The sequence below is a fragment of the Ahaetulla prasina genome, chromosome 4, assembly GCF_028640845.1.
Source record: "Ahaetulla prasina isolate Xishuangbanna chromosome 4, ASM2864084v1, whole genome shotgun sequence".
Taxonomy (NCBI): Eukaryota; Metazoa; Chordata; class Lepidosauria; order Squamata; family Colubridae; genus Ahaetulla; species Ahaetulla prasina.
Genome location: NC_080542.1, coordinates 85355750 through 85369158, shown reverse-complemented (window position 1 = coordinate 85369158; position 13409 = coordinate 85355750). Strand labels below are relative to the sequence as shown.

The following is a 13409-nucleotide window of genomic DNA, read 5'->3' as shown; positions in this document are numbered from 1 at the left end:
TATGTTTGAGTGATTTATCTCTAGTGTGTTTATTATAATTCTTCAAGTCCTTACAAAACAACACCTCTTACCCCCATCGACAAAAATGTCCAAAATTCGTAAAGGAATCCATGTGGAGATAACCTTGCTAGTCATTGGCAATTATAGGTGCTCATCTCCATTTCAAGGCTATTGAGTCAGTTCTGTCTGAAGATATTTCCATGGTCATGTGGCCAGCATGATGTCATGAAGCACTGCTACCTTCCCACTGAATTAGTACTATTTACTTGCACTTGTATGCTTTAGGATTGCTAGGTTGGAAATTCAAAAGCATACAGTGGGGTGAGGATGGGAGCTAACTAACCTGTTGCATGGAGCTTAGGTCTCGAACCTGGGCTTCCAGCTGACAAGCCCAGAATCTTAAGCACTGAGCCATAGTGCTTCCCCTAGAGAAAAACAACAAACATCTAGTAGAGAAGGAAATTTATTTATTACCGAAAAGTGTTCTCAGAATTCAATCTGAATAATGGGGGGAGGGGTAGAGAGAAGTTAATTAATATGACATGAATATTCTCAATTAAAAAAAATAAATGTGCAATTTTGCTAATATAGCTGCTTCACTGAATTTTATTTTAATTTTTCCCTTGTTGCATTCTCAAATCCATATTTATTATTATGTGACACCATGTTTTCCCAAAATAGCTTGCAAAAATTTTTGAGTTGTAATTATTTTCCAAAATAAAATACATTAAAATATACAGCTAAAACTGAAACCCCAATAGCTGAAAATGTCTATAATTAAATCCACAGTTTGTTATCCCTTTCTCCCTGTTCAAGTGTGGATGATTGATATAAGGAAGAGCCTGAAAACAATATCAAGAGACTATAAACTAGGCGTGAAAGTCAAAGAGATGGCTTTCAGGTGATGGTATTTTCTACTGTATTCTCAACGAGAGGGAGGCATCCAATGAGGGAATGCAGTAGATTGTGCCATCAACAGAACTTTGGATTCCCAGAATACGGTTCTATAATACTTGACAAAGAGTGGGCTGCACCTCACAATAACCAGGAAGAACACCTTGGAAACCAACCAGCTCATCTTATCCAAAGGGCTTTAAGCTAAAATTGAAAGGGGAGGGAGATGAACTTTCAGAAGCTAATTCCAAGCATAAATCTCAGTGAAATCAACCAAATCTGGAAGAATAGGAATTCAGATACAAAACAGATTTAGGAAGCAAATAACAGGATCAGTCAAAAGGGATACGGATGTCTATACATTAACGCACAACATATGAGAAACTAAACGTGAGGTCCTAGTACACAAGGGCAGTTATGACATTGCAGCCATTAGTAAACCTAGTGGCATGAAATCCATGACTAGAACATACAGCTTAGATGAATTTAAATTGTTCAAAAGAAATTGACCTAATAAAAGAAAAAGTGGAATTGCACCAGAGGTGGTATTCAGCCGATTAGGACCAGTTCGGACAATTTGGTAGTGGAAATTTTAACTAGTTCGCCGAACCGGCTAATACCACCTCTGGCTGGCCCTCCCCTGCCCACCTGGTTGTCCCTGCCCACCCTATATATATTGCCTTCGCCACATGGCCTGGCTAATCACCGAGCCTTGTCCACTCTGCTCACCAAAGGTAAGCATGCCGCCTACTCGCCCTTCACCTCGGGTCGGGGCCAAGGAGGCACTATTCCCTGAGGCCCCAGTTGGAGCCTCCACCTGCTCACCATTCACCTTGGCTAGGTTGGGGAACGCACCATTCCCCAGCTCCAGCCTTGCCTTGGAGCCTCTGCCATTTACCTTGGCTGGGTTGGGGAACATGCCATTCCCTGGCTCTAGTCTTGCCCCCGAGCCTCCACCTGCTCGCCATTCACCTTGGCTGGGTTGGGGAATGCGCCATTCCCTGGCTCTGGTCTTCCCCGGGGCTGTCACCTGCTTGCACACCATCTCACTTACCTTCATCCACGCCTTGGTGGGAATCCCTGGTGAAGCTCAGCAGGCGAGCCTCCAGCCACCAGTAGTTTTCAGCTGCCTTCCTAGCAGCTCTGCTGCAATGCCATCCCTCTGGCGCAGCAGCCCGTTCTCCTGGCTGGATTTGGCTGCAAATGGTACCAGCAGGCAATGGGGTGCGCATGTGCAGCTGGTGCGAAGAACAGGGCGGTGACAGACTTCAGGCCTCTTTTGGCCTGTAGTTTTTGGTAGTTTTCGGCACAAGAAGCATGCAGCTGCTGCCTCTTTTTTGGCACCAGAAGCCTCTTTGCCAGCCAGAACTGAGCCGGCAGCAGTGCCTGGAGGCTTCTCACGCTGAAAAAGAGGTGGCAGCTGCAGGCTTCTTGCACTGAAAACTACAGGCCAAAAAAGAGGCCTGAAGTCCTGTCGCTGCCATCGCTGCCCTGTTCTTCTCACCACCCATACACATGCATCCCACTGACTAGATGCATGTGTACAGCCGCACCCCATTACAAGGCCCGGCCAGGAGAATGGCCTGCTGTGCCGGAGGGACAGCATTGCAGCGAAGCTGCTCAGAAGGCAGCCGGACTGCAGTGTCCATTAAAGGTACTTCTATGCAGGAGGGAGGGGGGACCATAAAGGACAGGCCGCAAGAGCTGCCTTTTCTGCAGGTTCTGTGGGTGTGGCTTGGTGGGGTCATGTGACTGAGTGGGCATGGCCAACTTGATGTCATTCACAGCAAGATGCTGCCCCACCAAGCCATGCCCAGAGAACCAGTAGAAGAAAATTTTGAATTCCACCACTGAATTGCACTATATATATTACACTTCTGTAGAAATGGGGAAAAATGGAATCTTGAATGCAATTGGATTAAAATAAAAGAAAAAATGAGATTGCCATAGGTGCATACTACAGATCACCAACCAAAAAGAGGAAATAAATGTTTTGTTAGAAGAAATATCCATCTGGGTTCAGTTCCAAATGGGGAGACTGAAAACATGAAGACTGCTTGGAAAGATGGTTTAATGGTGGACATGATACTGGGCAAAAAGGGCACATGGATGAGAGAGAGAGAGAGAGATTTATACCCTCTCTTGGGCTTTTGAGCTTCCTGTTCCTGTGACAAGTTATTGGCTGCTGTAGGGGTCATAGCTTACCTTTTAGGTTTTCTGAATCAAGCTTAGTAGAATCTTACTGGATGGTTATGGGCTTGGGCAAATCCTATTATGGCTTGATGTCTTTGTCCTGGTTTGGATCTTGAGTGAGAGCTAATCTTATCATGTCCCGAGGGCCATGTCTTTTGTGTTGCAGATAAGCTGGCCCAGCCTTTGTCTTGTAGATAGGTTGGCACCAAAATATCTGCTGGGTTGGCAGGGAGCTGAGGCTCTGAGTTTATGTCTTTAGAAACATGTTTCTCCTTTAGGGAAAATATAATATTCTGCCTTTTTAGTATTTCCTAGAATATTTCATTTTCCTGGGGTGGGTGCTAACTTCCTACAGTTTTGCTACCTATAACTATCATTAAATGTTGTACCTTATGATCCTTGACAAATGTATCCTTTCTTTTATGTATACTGAGAGCATATGCACCTAGACAAATTTCTTATGTGTCCAATCACACTTGGCCAATAAAGAATTCTGTTCTGTTCTGTTCTGTTCAGCTAAGCTGTGGGGGAAGCAGACTACAATAGAACTGGGAGATTCAACTCAACTCTGAAGAGACCCTGTTTGCCACGTTTTTTGAAGCAGGGATGCTGGTTAGATAGGAGAAAACAAATTGTAACATAGGCATTTTGCATTTTGGGAAAGATACAAAACTTGGTGATTTAGTTTGCTCTGGTGCTAGCCTTATGCCAAAAATATTTGAAATTACTAGAAGATTATGGAACTCTGGGGACTGTTTTCATCTGTCATCATCTTCCTTTATAGACACAGTGGTGTAATGAGCTGGAATTGCTGGCCAGAAATCCTCTGCACTCCAGTGGTTCAAACCCACTTCAATCACTCATTCCCTGGCTCCTACCCACTCAGCAATTTGAAAGCATGCAATATTGCAAGTAGATAAGTGGATACCGCTGTAATGAGAAAGATCTAACTGTAATTGAGGGTATGGAGAGCAGAAGCCAGCACTGGATCTGGCTTGATACAAGGCAATATGACATGAGGTGACGCAAGATGAGATCAGTGGAGGAACCCAGAAGAGCCAGCCAACTGAGCACTGCTAGTTAGCTGGTATAAAGCTACCATAGTTTGCATCCCCATCCCAATGTATCAAGGATAGGGTGCAAGCGCTGAACAGAATGAACTAACAACCTACATTGTCAGAACTGCACTGTATCTACCATTTCCGTTATTATATGCCATATGCTAAATAAAATAAAATCTCCTTTTATTCATTGAGAAAAATATATAGCCCAGTAGGAATTTCAGTTAATGCTTTTGTCACTTCATAATAGAGGTAAATATCTGAGGTGCAAATATCCAATGACACTATAGGAAAACAAAATAATCTAGAAAGTGGTAATCCTTTTGATGCCATTTAGTAGCTTTCTAGATTTTGGCAGTTTAGATCTGGTAGCCCCACCTTACATTTTATGTAATTTATCAGTTAAATTATTAAGTGGATTGGGAAACAATTTTTCTTGACCTGGCTAAAACATTCTTCCAGAGCTTTGTGTAAGAAGGGATTATAGAAGGAAAAAACTCAGTAAGAACAGGGTAAATCTCAGAAATGTCTTGTTTTCCAAGAATTATACCAATTAGTTTTTAGATGAATAACATTCCTTTAGATTAATTTAATTCTGGTAGATTCAATTGATGTGGCTGTGCAGCCAATGGACGACAACAAAATGACCAATGAGGAAAGCCTTTTTAATCTTTTTTCTTAATCAAACAAAATGGGCAGAGCCCTAATTGGCCAAAGAAGGAAAATAATTCATCTCACCAGACAAAAACATCTAATTAAAAGCATCTTAATTAATTCCAGGATGAGATGTGAAATGTCTTCAAAGAAAATCCAGTTGCCTTTTGAAAAAGCACCTTGGGACAAGCATGATCTGAGAATCTCTATACACAGTGCTGGAGATATTTATTACAGAAACATGACATCCCAAACCAGTATTATTGGATTATGCTGTCCAAGTAGTATAGGCCTGCCTCTGAATTCGCAGTCATTTGATTGGGTTTACTTAGAGCCATCAGCTTTAGGCTATACAAGTCCAGACAACCACTTTGTAAAGAGTTTTTGTTGCCATATAGTAATACTGTGTTTCCCTGAAAACACAATCTATCCCAAAAATAAGATCTGGTGCTTATTTTGGGGCCCAAAAGAAAATGAGAGCAGGTCTTATTTTTGGGAAAACACGGGTAGTCATCACTATTTTAAGAAATGGGAACAGAGTGATAGTGTCCAGAGTGCAGGTAAGTTTTTCAAAAACAACTACCTTTATTTTCCTTCCCAACAATGATCCCTTGCAGCTGGGAAAACATTACTAATTACTCTAATATATGGCAAGATGGAGATGATATACTCTGGACTGGTGCTTAGAATGGGTAATTTAATCATCTGCTCAGTTAAAGAGGCCACCTTTTTTTTCATCTCTTAATTATCAGCTTGCTACTTTTTAGACAAAGTACCAAATCCATGTCAAAAATAGCTGAACTAACAAGTCACTGGTGAAGAAGAGAGGAATAAGATACAGCTAGAGGGAACAATTAATAAGGAAGAGCTTCATGCTCAATTAATACTAAAATACTACCGTGTTTCCCTAAAAATAAGACCGTCATATATATTTTTGAACCCTGAAATAAGCGCTTGGCCTTATTGCCATGTGCTCAAAAGCCTGATTGCTTATTATCAGGGGATGTCTTATTTTGGGAAAAATGGTAAAAGTGAACTAAAAGTCACCTTTATGTGAGATATATAAATATGATAAATAAATACTACAAAGGAAGGACAATGAGCAGCTATTGTCTGTGGGATCTTTATGTAGCCTGTAGAACAGGGAAAATGCTACCATCCAATGGCTCTAAAAGCTCCAGCGACGAGATGCGTCATCCACCATCTTCTCTGGGCAATGGAAGAATGCATACTGTGGGCCTCAACCTCTGCCACCGAAGATGGAGCAAAACTTGTCCACAGTATTTGGAACTCCAAGTGCGATCAATAATAGGGCACCAGCTACTCCATCAGCTGTGCATTGGTCCCTTCTGTATGCAGTTACTCAATAGTGTGTTTTTGTGACAAAAGGCATGTCTTTCTTGAGGGCATTTTTTTCTAGGATGCTATTATCAACAGAGAGGAACTATAGCCAACTTGATAAAGAGGCGTTGGCTGCGGTTGCTGGGATAAAGAGATTCCACGAATATGTTTATGGAAGAAATTTAGTGACAGATCATAAGCCACTGTTGGGACTAATTGAGGGGGACCCACAAACGCTGCAGGTCCTGCAGTTACTCCGAGGTTACTGCAGCATTGAAGAACATGATGGCTAGCACTCCAGGCCTAGACCACATCCCTGCAGCTGATTTCCTAACCTGGCACCAACCATCACTAGCAGCTTATTTCAACCTGCTGCTAGCCGCCGGGGGGGGGGGGCACCCGAATACCTTTCTTGCTCGAGGGTGGTCTTTTTGCCAAAGATGGATGAACCATCAACTCCAGGAGACTACCGCCCTATTTCAATTGCCTCTACCATCCTCTGTGCCTTTCATAAGATTCTGGCATGGTGGATACGCTTCAGCTCTCACCCTTCCACCACGGGTTTCTCCAACAAGACGGCTGCCTAGAGGCGACTACCCTTCTGCATTTCATTCTTTGAAGGGTCCATATGAAGCGTGAACCTTTTGTGATATTGTTCCTTGACATCGCCAAGGCTTTTGACACCATTTCCCACAACACGCTGTTCCGTGTTGCCATAGCTGCAGGTCTACCACCTCCCTTGGTGTCATACCTTCAGCACCTCTACGAGCGGTTCATGGTGCAACTTTCAGACACTATCACTGCATGTGGTCGGGAGTCCGACAGGGTGATCCTATGTCTCCGCTTCTTTTCATCATGATGGTTGAGGATATTGTTACAGCCTCTTTACCCAGCGTTGGGTATGACCTCAACAGTATCGCTTATGCCGATGACCTAATTCTACTAGCAGAGAAGTCCCCTCAGCTCCAGGAAAAACTACACCTCCTGTCAGAAGCCCTTTCCAGAGCTGGCATGATGCTTAATGCCAGGAAATCCATTGACATCACCACCACTAAGGATGGAAAGCGGAAGTGCATGGCCCTTTTACCAATAGCCTATGAGTGCGAGGGAGGAAGCATCAACTCTCTTGGGCCAGGGGATTCAGTTCGCTATTTTGGGCCCCAGTTTAATTGGAAAGGATGCATCATCCCAAAGCACACCAGCAAGTTGGACTCTTTGCTCCAGGAGCTCTCACAGGCACTGCTAAAACTGCAACAATGAATGCAGTTGTTGAAGACATTCTTGGTGCCCAAATTTACACATGAGCTTGTCCTGGGTCACGTGCACAGGAACACACTTCGTAAGCTGGACTGTTTGATCTGTGCAGCGGTGAGATGCTGGCTGCAGCTGCCTAAAGACACCCCTGTGGGTTACTTCCATGCTAACATCAAGGATGGAGGCCTGGGAGTGCCCTGTTTCTCCACATCTATCCCGCTGCTCCAGGCATTGTGACTTGAGAAGATTGCATCCCATCCCACCACGCTGTCCAGATGGTGCAGTGCCAGGACACCTTTGGTCTTTTGCGGCGCCAAATGAACCATCCGTGCAGTCAACAATGCAGTAGTGATAACAAAGACTGAGGTGCGGGAGGAATGGAAGAACACGCTCTTGACCTCGGTCGATGGTCGGGAACTGGGTGTCCCAAAGATCAATGCAGCCAGCCACGATTGGCTACAGCGCTCCCCTTGAGTGTTCCCCCCAGCTATTTCTTAGGAGGATCCAACTGAGGGGTGGCGTACTCCCTATCAGATCACGGAGTGTGTGAGGTGCCAATTGCCAGATCACCAATAAAACCTGCAGAGGAGCCTGCCAGGCCCCGGAGACGATCAACCACATCTTGCAAGTCTGTGAGGTGATGCACAACATGCAATGTGCCCGAAACAACCGCATTGTCCAGCGTTTGGACCAACTCTTGTGCCAACAAGGTGTCCACCCGAGTGTCAAGCACATCATACCCTCCAGCATATCATTCATTAAACTGGATATAATTGTGGAGGCGATGAACCAACTTTGGGTCATGGATGTCTCCTTGGTTACTGGTAATCTAATGCAGAAGACCTGGGACATCAAGGTCTCCAAATATGGGCAGCCATTTCCCCCTCCATTTTGGTGCTCCACCTCCCTATCATTATCTTGAACCAGGGACTGTTTTTTGAACCATCACAGGCGCTGGGCTACAGACTTTGGGCTTGAGCCGAAATGGCATTATGGATTTATTCCTTCTCCGGCTCACTCAAAGGCTATGATGTTTACATGCGTGGAACAGGAAAAGGTTGATACTGGACCTTGATGGACATGTGATTAATCACCCACCACTTAGCGGCAACTCCACTAGTGCAGCCATCTATTAGCGATTTATTGCTTTTGTGGGGGGGGCAGGGGGGGTTCTACATTTTTTTACTACCGGTTCTGTGGGCGTGGCTTCTTTTGCGGGCATAGCTTGATGGTTATGTGACACTGGGCATGGCTTGGCGGTCATGTGACTGGGTGAGTGGCTTGGCGGTCATGTGACTGGGTGGGCGTGGCCAATAACAATAAATAATAAAAATAATAAAGTATACAAAGCAATAAGGTAAAGGTAAAGTTCCCCTCGCACATACGTGCTAGTCATTCCCGACTCTAGGGGGTGGTGCTCATCTCCGTTTCAAAGCCGAAGAGCCAGCGCTGTCCGAAGACGTCTCCGTGGTCATGTGGCCGGCATGACTCAATGCCAAAGGCACACAGAATGCTGTTACCTTCCCACCAAAGGTGGTCCCTACTTTTTCTACTTGCATTTTTTATGTGCTTTCGAAACTGCTAGGTTGGCAGAAGCTGGGACAAGTAATGGGAGCTCACCCCGTTACACGGCAGCACTAGGGATTCAAACCGCTGAACTGCTGACCTTTCTATCGACAAGCTCAACGTCCTAGCCCCTAAGCCACCATGTATAAAACAATAAGAGGTACCAAAAACCAACTTTCACACTTTACACCCACACAACATAACAACTGAATCACACAATGCAAAAGCAGCTGCACTTCACCCAAAATGGTCTCTGCAACAAGCAGGAACTTCACAGCCACAAAAAGCTCAAAAACCAACTTTCACACCTTACACACACACACAAAACACAACTGACACACACAATGTAAAAGCAGCTGCACTTCACCCAAAATGGCCCTGCAACAAGCAGGAACTTCACAGCCACAAAAAGTTCAAAAACCAACTTTCACACTTTACACACATAGTACATAACACAATACAACTGACTCACACACACACAAAATACAGCTTTGTGAGATTTTGTGTGTTTGTGTAGTTAGAGTGAAACAATACAGAAACACACCAAATCTCAGAAAGCTGCACAAATATTTAATTTTATTATTTAATTTTATTTATATTTTTAGATCAGGGGTCTCCATCCTTAGTAACTTTAAGGTTTATGGACTTCAACTCCCAGAGTTCCTCAGCCAGGAAAGCCTTAAAGTTACTAAGGTTGGAGACCCGTTTTAGATAAAAGCAGCTAAATTTAAAACTTAACTTTTAATTGCTGTCTAAAAACCCAACTCCTTAAAAAAACCCAATTAACTATTTTTTTAATAGTTTACTTACCCAATTGAGGCAGGCAGATTGAGTTACTCACTGAGGAGATGGATTTTAGGCAGGCAGATTGAGTTGCTAGCTGATGCAACTGATTGCAGAAGCAAAAGGAAAGCATGGCTTTGCAGCCCAAAAGGAGCAGTAATTAGGTAAGTGGGGAGGGGGCAGTTGGGAGGGCATGGGTGGGGGCTGTTGTAAGAGGTTGTGAAAAAATTATTTTAAAAGCATGTGATGATCAAGAAATTCACCTGGGATCGCCAGAGGAAAAAAGATTTTAAAAGGCTCCTCTGACAATCCCATGAGGCTTGCCTCATGGCAGCCCAGAGCCTCTTAAAAGGATTTTTTCTACAAGCTCTTCGGCTGAAGAGCTTGTAGAAAACATGTTTTTAAAAGGTTCTGGTGATCAGGCAATTCAGCTGGGATCACCAGAGGAGCCTTTTAAAACCTTTTGTTTTTACAACCTCTTCGGCCAGGGGAACCAGTTTTGGGGCGTGGCTAGCTGGTTATCGTTACCAGTTCTGCGAACTTGGCCAGATTTTTGCCAGCAGTTCTTAAGAACCGGTCAGAACCGGTAGCAACCCACCACTGGTCCCGCCCCCCAATAATTTATGTCACATAGCCTGTAGTACAGGCAAAATTGCATAAAGGTAGGCAAAATGCTATCTTCTATCATAAATGAAGTGATAAATATAGTAAAATGAACAGCTATATGAAATCCTTTTGTCAGCAGGAGTGATTAACCTATAATGCATTCTCTGGTGACCTTAGCCATCAACATACAGCTCCCTCTTACTGTTTAAATTGACCTTTTTTAAAAGCACTGGACTAGCACTCTTTCAAAAGAGGACTAAGCCCACAGAGCGAGAGAAAGTAAGCGTTCAGGTGAGATCTGACAAATATTTAAGAAAGTTCTGGTGAGACATTACTTGGGCAGATACTTTTATAGAAGTCAGGCCTCTAACTTTTCTAAATGGGCATGAAATTCAGTGCCTAGGATCAGAGGAGAGGGGGGAAAACCTTCAGCAGCCTAAAGTGACTTGTTAAAACTTAGCACATCCCAACTCAAGAATTAACCCAGAATTAATCGCATTATTGAGAAAGTATGCAAGATCATTTTCATGGGAAAATGTGGGGAAAAGAGCAAAACAATATTTTAACATTTGAACAGTTGAAGATAACTGAAGTGTCTGCAAGCTGTGGATCAGAAATAAAATAAAGACCGTGACAGAAAAATTGAACATTGTTATCTGAAACATACTGCATTTGCTTCACAGATAAGCAAGCATAAAAATAAGACCTTGGTATTTACAGTATGTCAACTTACTGATTTTATGACCATTTTCCATAATGAACATTTGGCAAACACCATGATCATTAAGTGACCAAGGTGTGCGCAAAACGAACAAGGGCCAGAAGAAGCACCTGCAAGATATAGCAAGTATAGGGGCGCTTCTCTCCCGCTCTGGAATATGGAACGAGTCTCCATCGCCCACCGTTGCCCTTACCTTCTCACACCACTCAGAGTGACTGGGAAGGGAGGATGAACGGCCAGGCTAGCCAGTGGTGGGTTCAGCCAATAGGGAGCCATAGCAGGGGGATGAAAGCTTCATTTATCTGGAAACCTGAAATGACTATTGATTTAAATATGGTAAAAAACATCCAAAGAAGAAAGAACAACATCAGAAAAAAAAAACCACCAGCAGTAGCCTGTTTTTGGAAATGGTTCAATAGGGAACACACACACACACACACACGAGACAGAGAGGGAGGGAGAGATATGAAAGAGAGATGACAGAGACAGAGAGAGACTTTGTTCAGTCTTTGTACCTGTGTTTCAAGTTCCCTCTGGTATTGCTTATGAAAAGTTTATTTCAGCTGCTGGGACTGCTACTTTCAATATCTTATTGAAAGTGTTCATTCTGGATGGTTCCTAATGCACAACCAGTTGCTACATATGCTTTTCTTAGTCTTCTGGCTCAAAAATTACTGTATATATAAAAGGCCATTAAGGTACCCAGGCTATTGAAGATTGGCTTGTTCCTGGAGCCCTTTGTGGAAACCTTCAAGGCCAAGGATTTCCAAAGGGAGAGCAGTATCTCCCTGCCATCTCAGTTAATCCATGGGCTGGGGCAATGAAATAACTGCCAGTTTCTATCCTTAAAGAAACAAGCACAAGCACTCTGGAAGGCAGCTGGGATTCCTTTAAGTGATCAGAAACATCCATTTCAGATGGAAGAATTTATGCTGCTTATAAATTCCCCTGTAAAGATGATCAAATCTGAGAGGGTTCATTCTAGATTTTGATGATTCCACTAAGCCACTGTCCTTGTCAAAGAGAACCAAATGGTCAAATTGTTACCTGGAGTTGTAGGATTCATTATTAGCTTTTTAATAAAGGTGGTATTAGCATTTAGCATGAATGTTTAGGAAATCATCTTTTCATTTTAGCCAAAACCATTTATTTCTTTTTTATGCAAATATTAACTTTTTCAGGAACGAAACAAATAAGGAGCATAATTTGAACTCCTTATGTATTGCAAATATTAAACAAACAAGCCTGGATGGGAAAGCGGAAGAGGCAACATATTTTAATTGTGTCTATTTTTGTTTACTTAATCTTTTATTGTTTTATCAGTTAGTTTTTGCACATTGCATGTACAGATTATGTAGCATTTGTTTCTTATTTCTGTACCCTGTATAAAGGACCTGACCTTCCTAAATAAATTCTTTTTGCTTTGTCTGAATTACTTGGTGATTTGTATTTTTAGGTGGACAATAAAGCTCCTTTGCATAGCTAAAAGTGTCTCTATTAGGGATCAAGTTCTTACTAGCTTCAAGCCAAACGTAGGTGCTATGTTTAATGGCAACAGAATTAAGTCATTTCTAGCTAAAATTCTGAAAAAGAAAAGCAATATTTCAGAAAAATAAAAACTGTAGGGAGGTTTCCTTAGAATTGTATTTTAACAGTATGCAAACAATTATAATTAACCATTTTGAACTATGTTCACAATAAACTTTTTTACTGAAAAAAGAAATTGGTAAATGTTCTTCATTTGTATTTGTTATGCAGTATATGATCTAAACATTTAAAATGGCCCTAAACCACAAATATGTACTTTTCTTTATTCAGCGTTTTCTCTTATGGCTTTAAAAATGTTTTAAAAAGGAAGTAGACTGCTTAGAAAACATATTGAAACATATTGAACAACAAATCCTTTTTCCCAAATCTGTATTTTCATTCCATTTCATTTTGTGGCAGTTTCTTGAAACAAAACAACCTCTTCAGAATTAATCATCTGGCTCATATCTATGAAAGTAAAATATAAAAATACATAGATGTAATTTTTCACACTACACATTTTGCATTTCACATTACAATAGCGAAATTAATCCATTGTTTGAATAAATAATCAGCATTTGTTGGAAGAATCACATTTCCCCTGGAAGAACAGGTCCACAGACTGGGAGCATATTTATTTATTTAACATTGACAGGATTTAGATGGCTTCCTATTTTATATAATGATTCTAGGTTGCTGGCAACAATCCATAAAAATAAATTCGAACTTTTAAAAAATTGCCATTATTCAGTAAAACCAAATATCATTAATAAAAACATAGAACATATAAAAATACAAGTGAAGGACAA

At 42.2% G+C, this 13409-nt stretch overlaps 1 protein-coding gene across 1 annotated transcript in view; it reads right to left on the bottom strand.

Annotated features, from left to right (window-relative positions):
* Positions 1-2623: 2623 nt before the first annotated feature.
* LZTFL1 (leucine zipper transcription factor like 1) overlaps positions 2624-13409 on the bottom strand; it is a 31325-nt gene continuing 20539 nt past the window's right edge. The window contains exon 10 of the mRNA XM_058183371.1: positions 2624-13068. Coding sequence (XP_058039354.1) covers positions 13050-13068 — 19 coding nt within the window. The 3' untranslated portion in view covers positions 2624-13049. The remainder of the gene's footprint in view (positions 13069-13409) is intronic.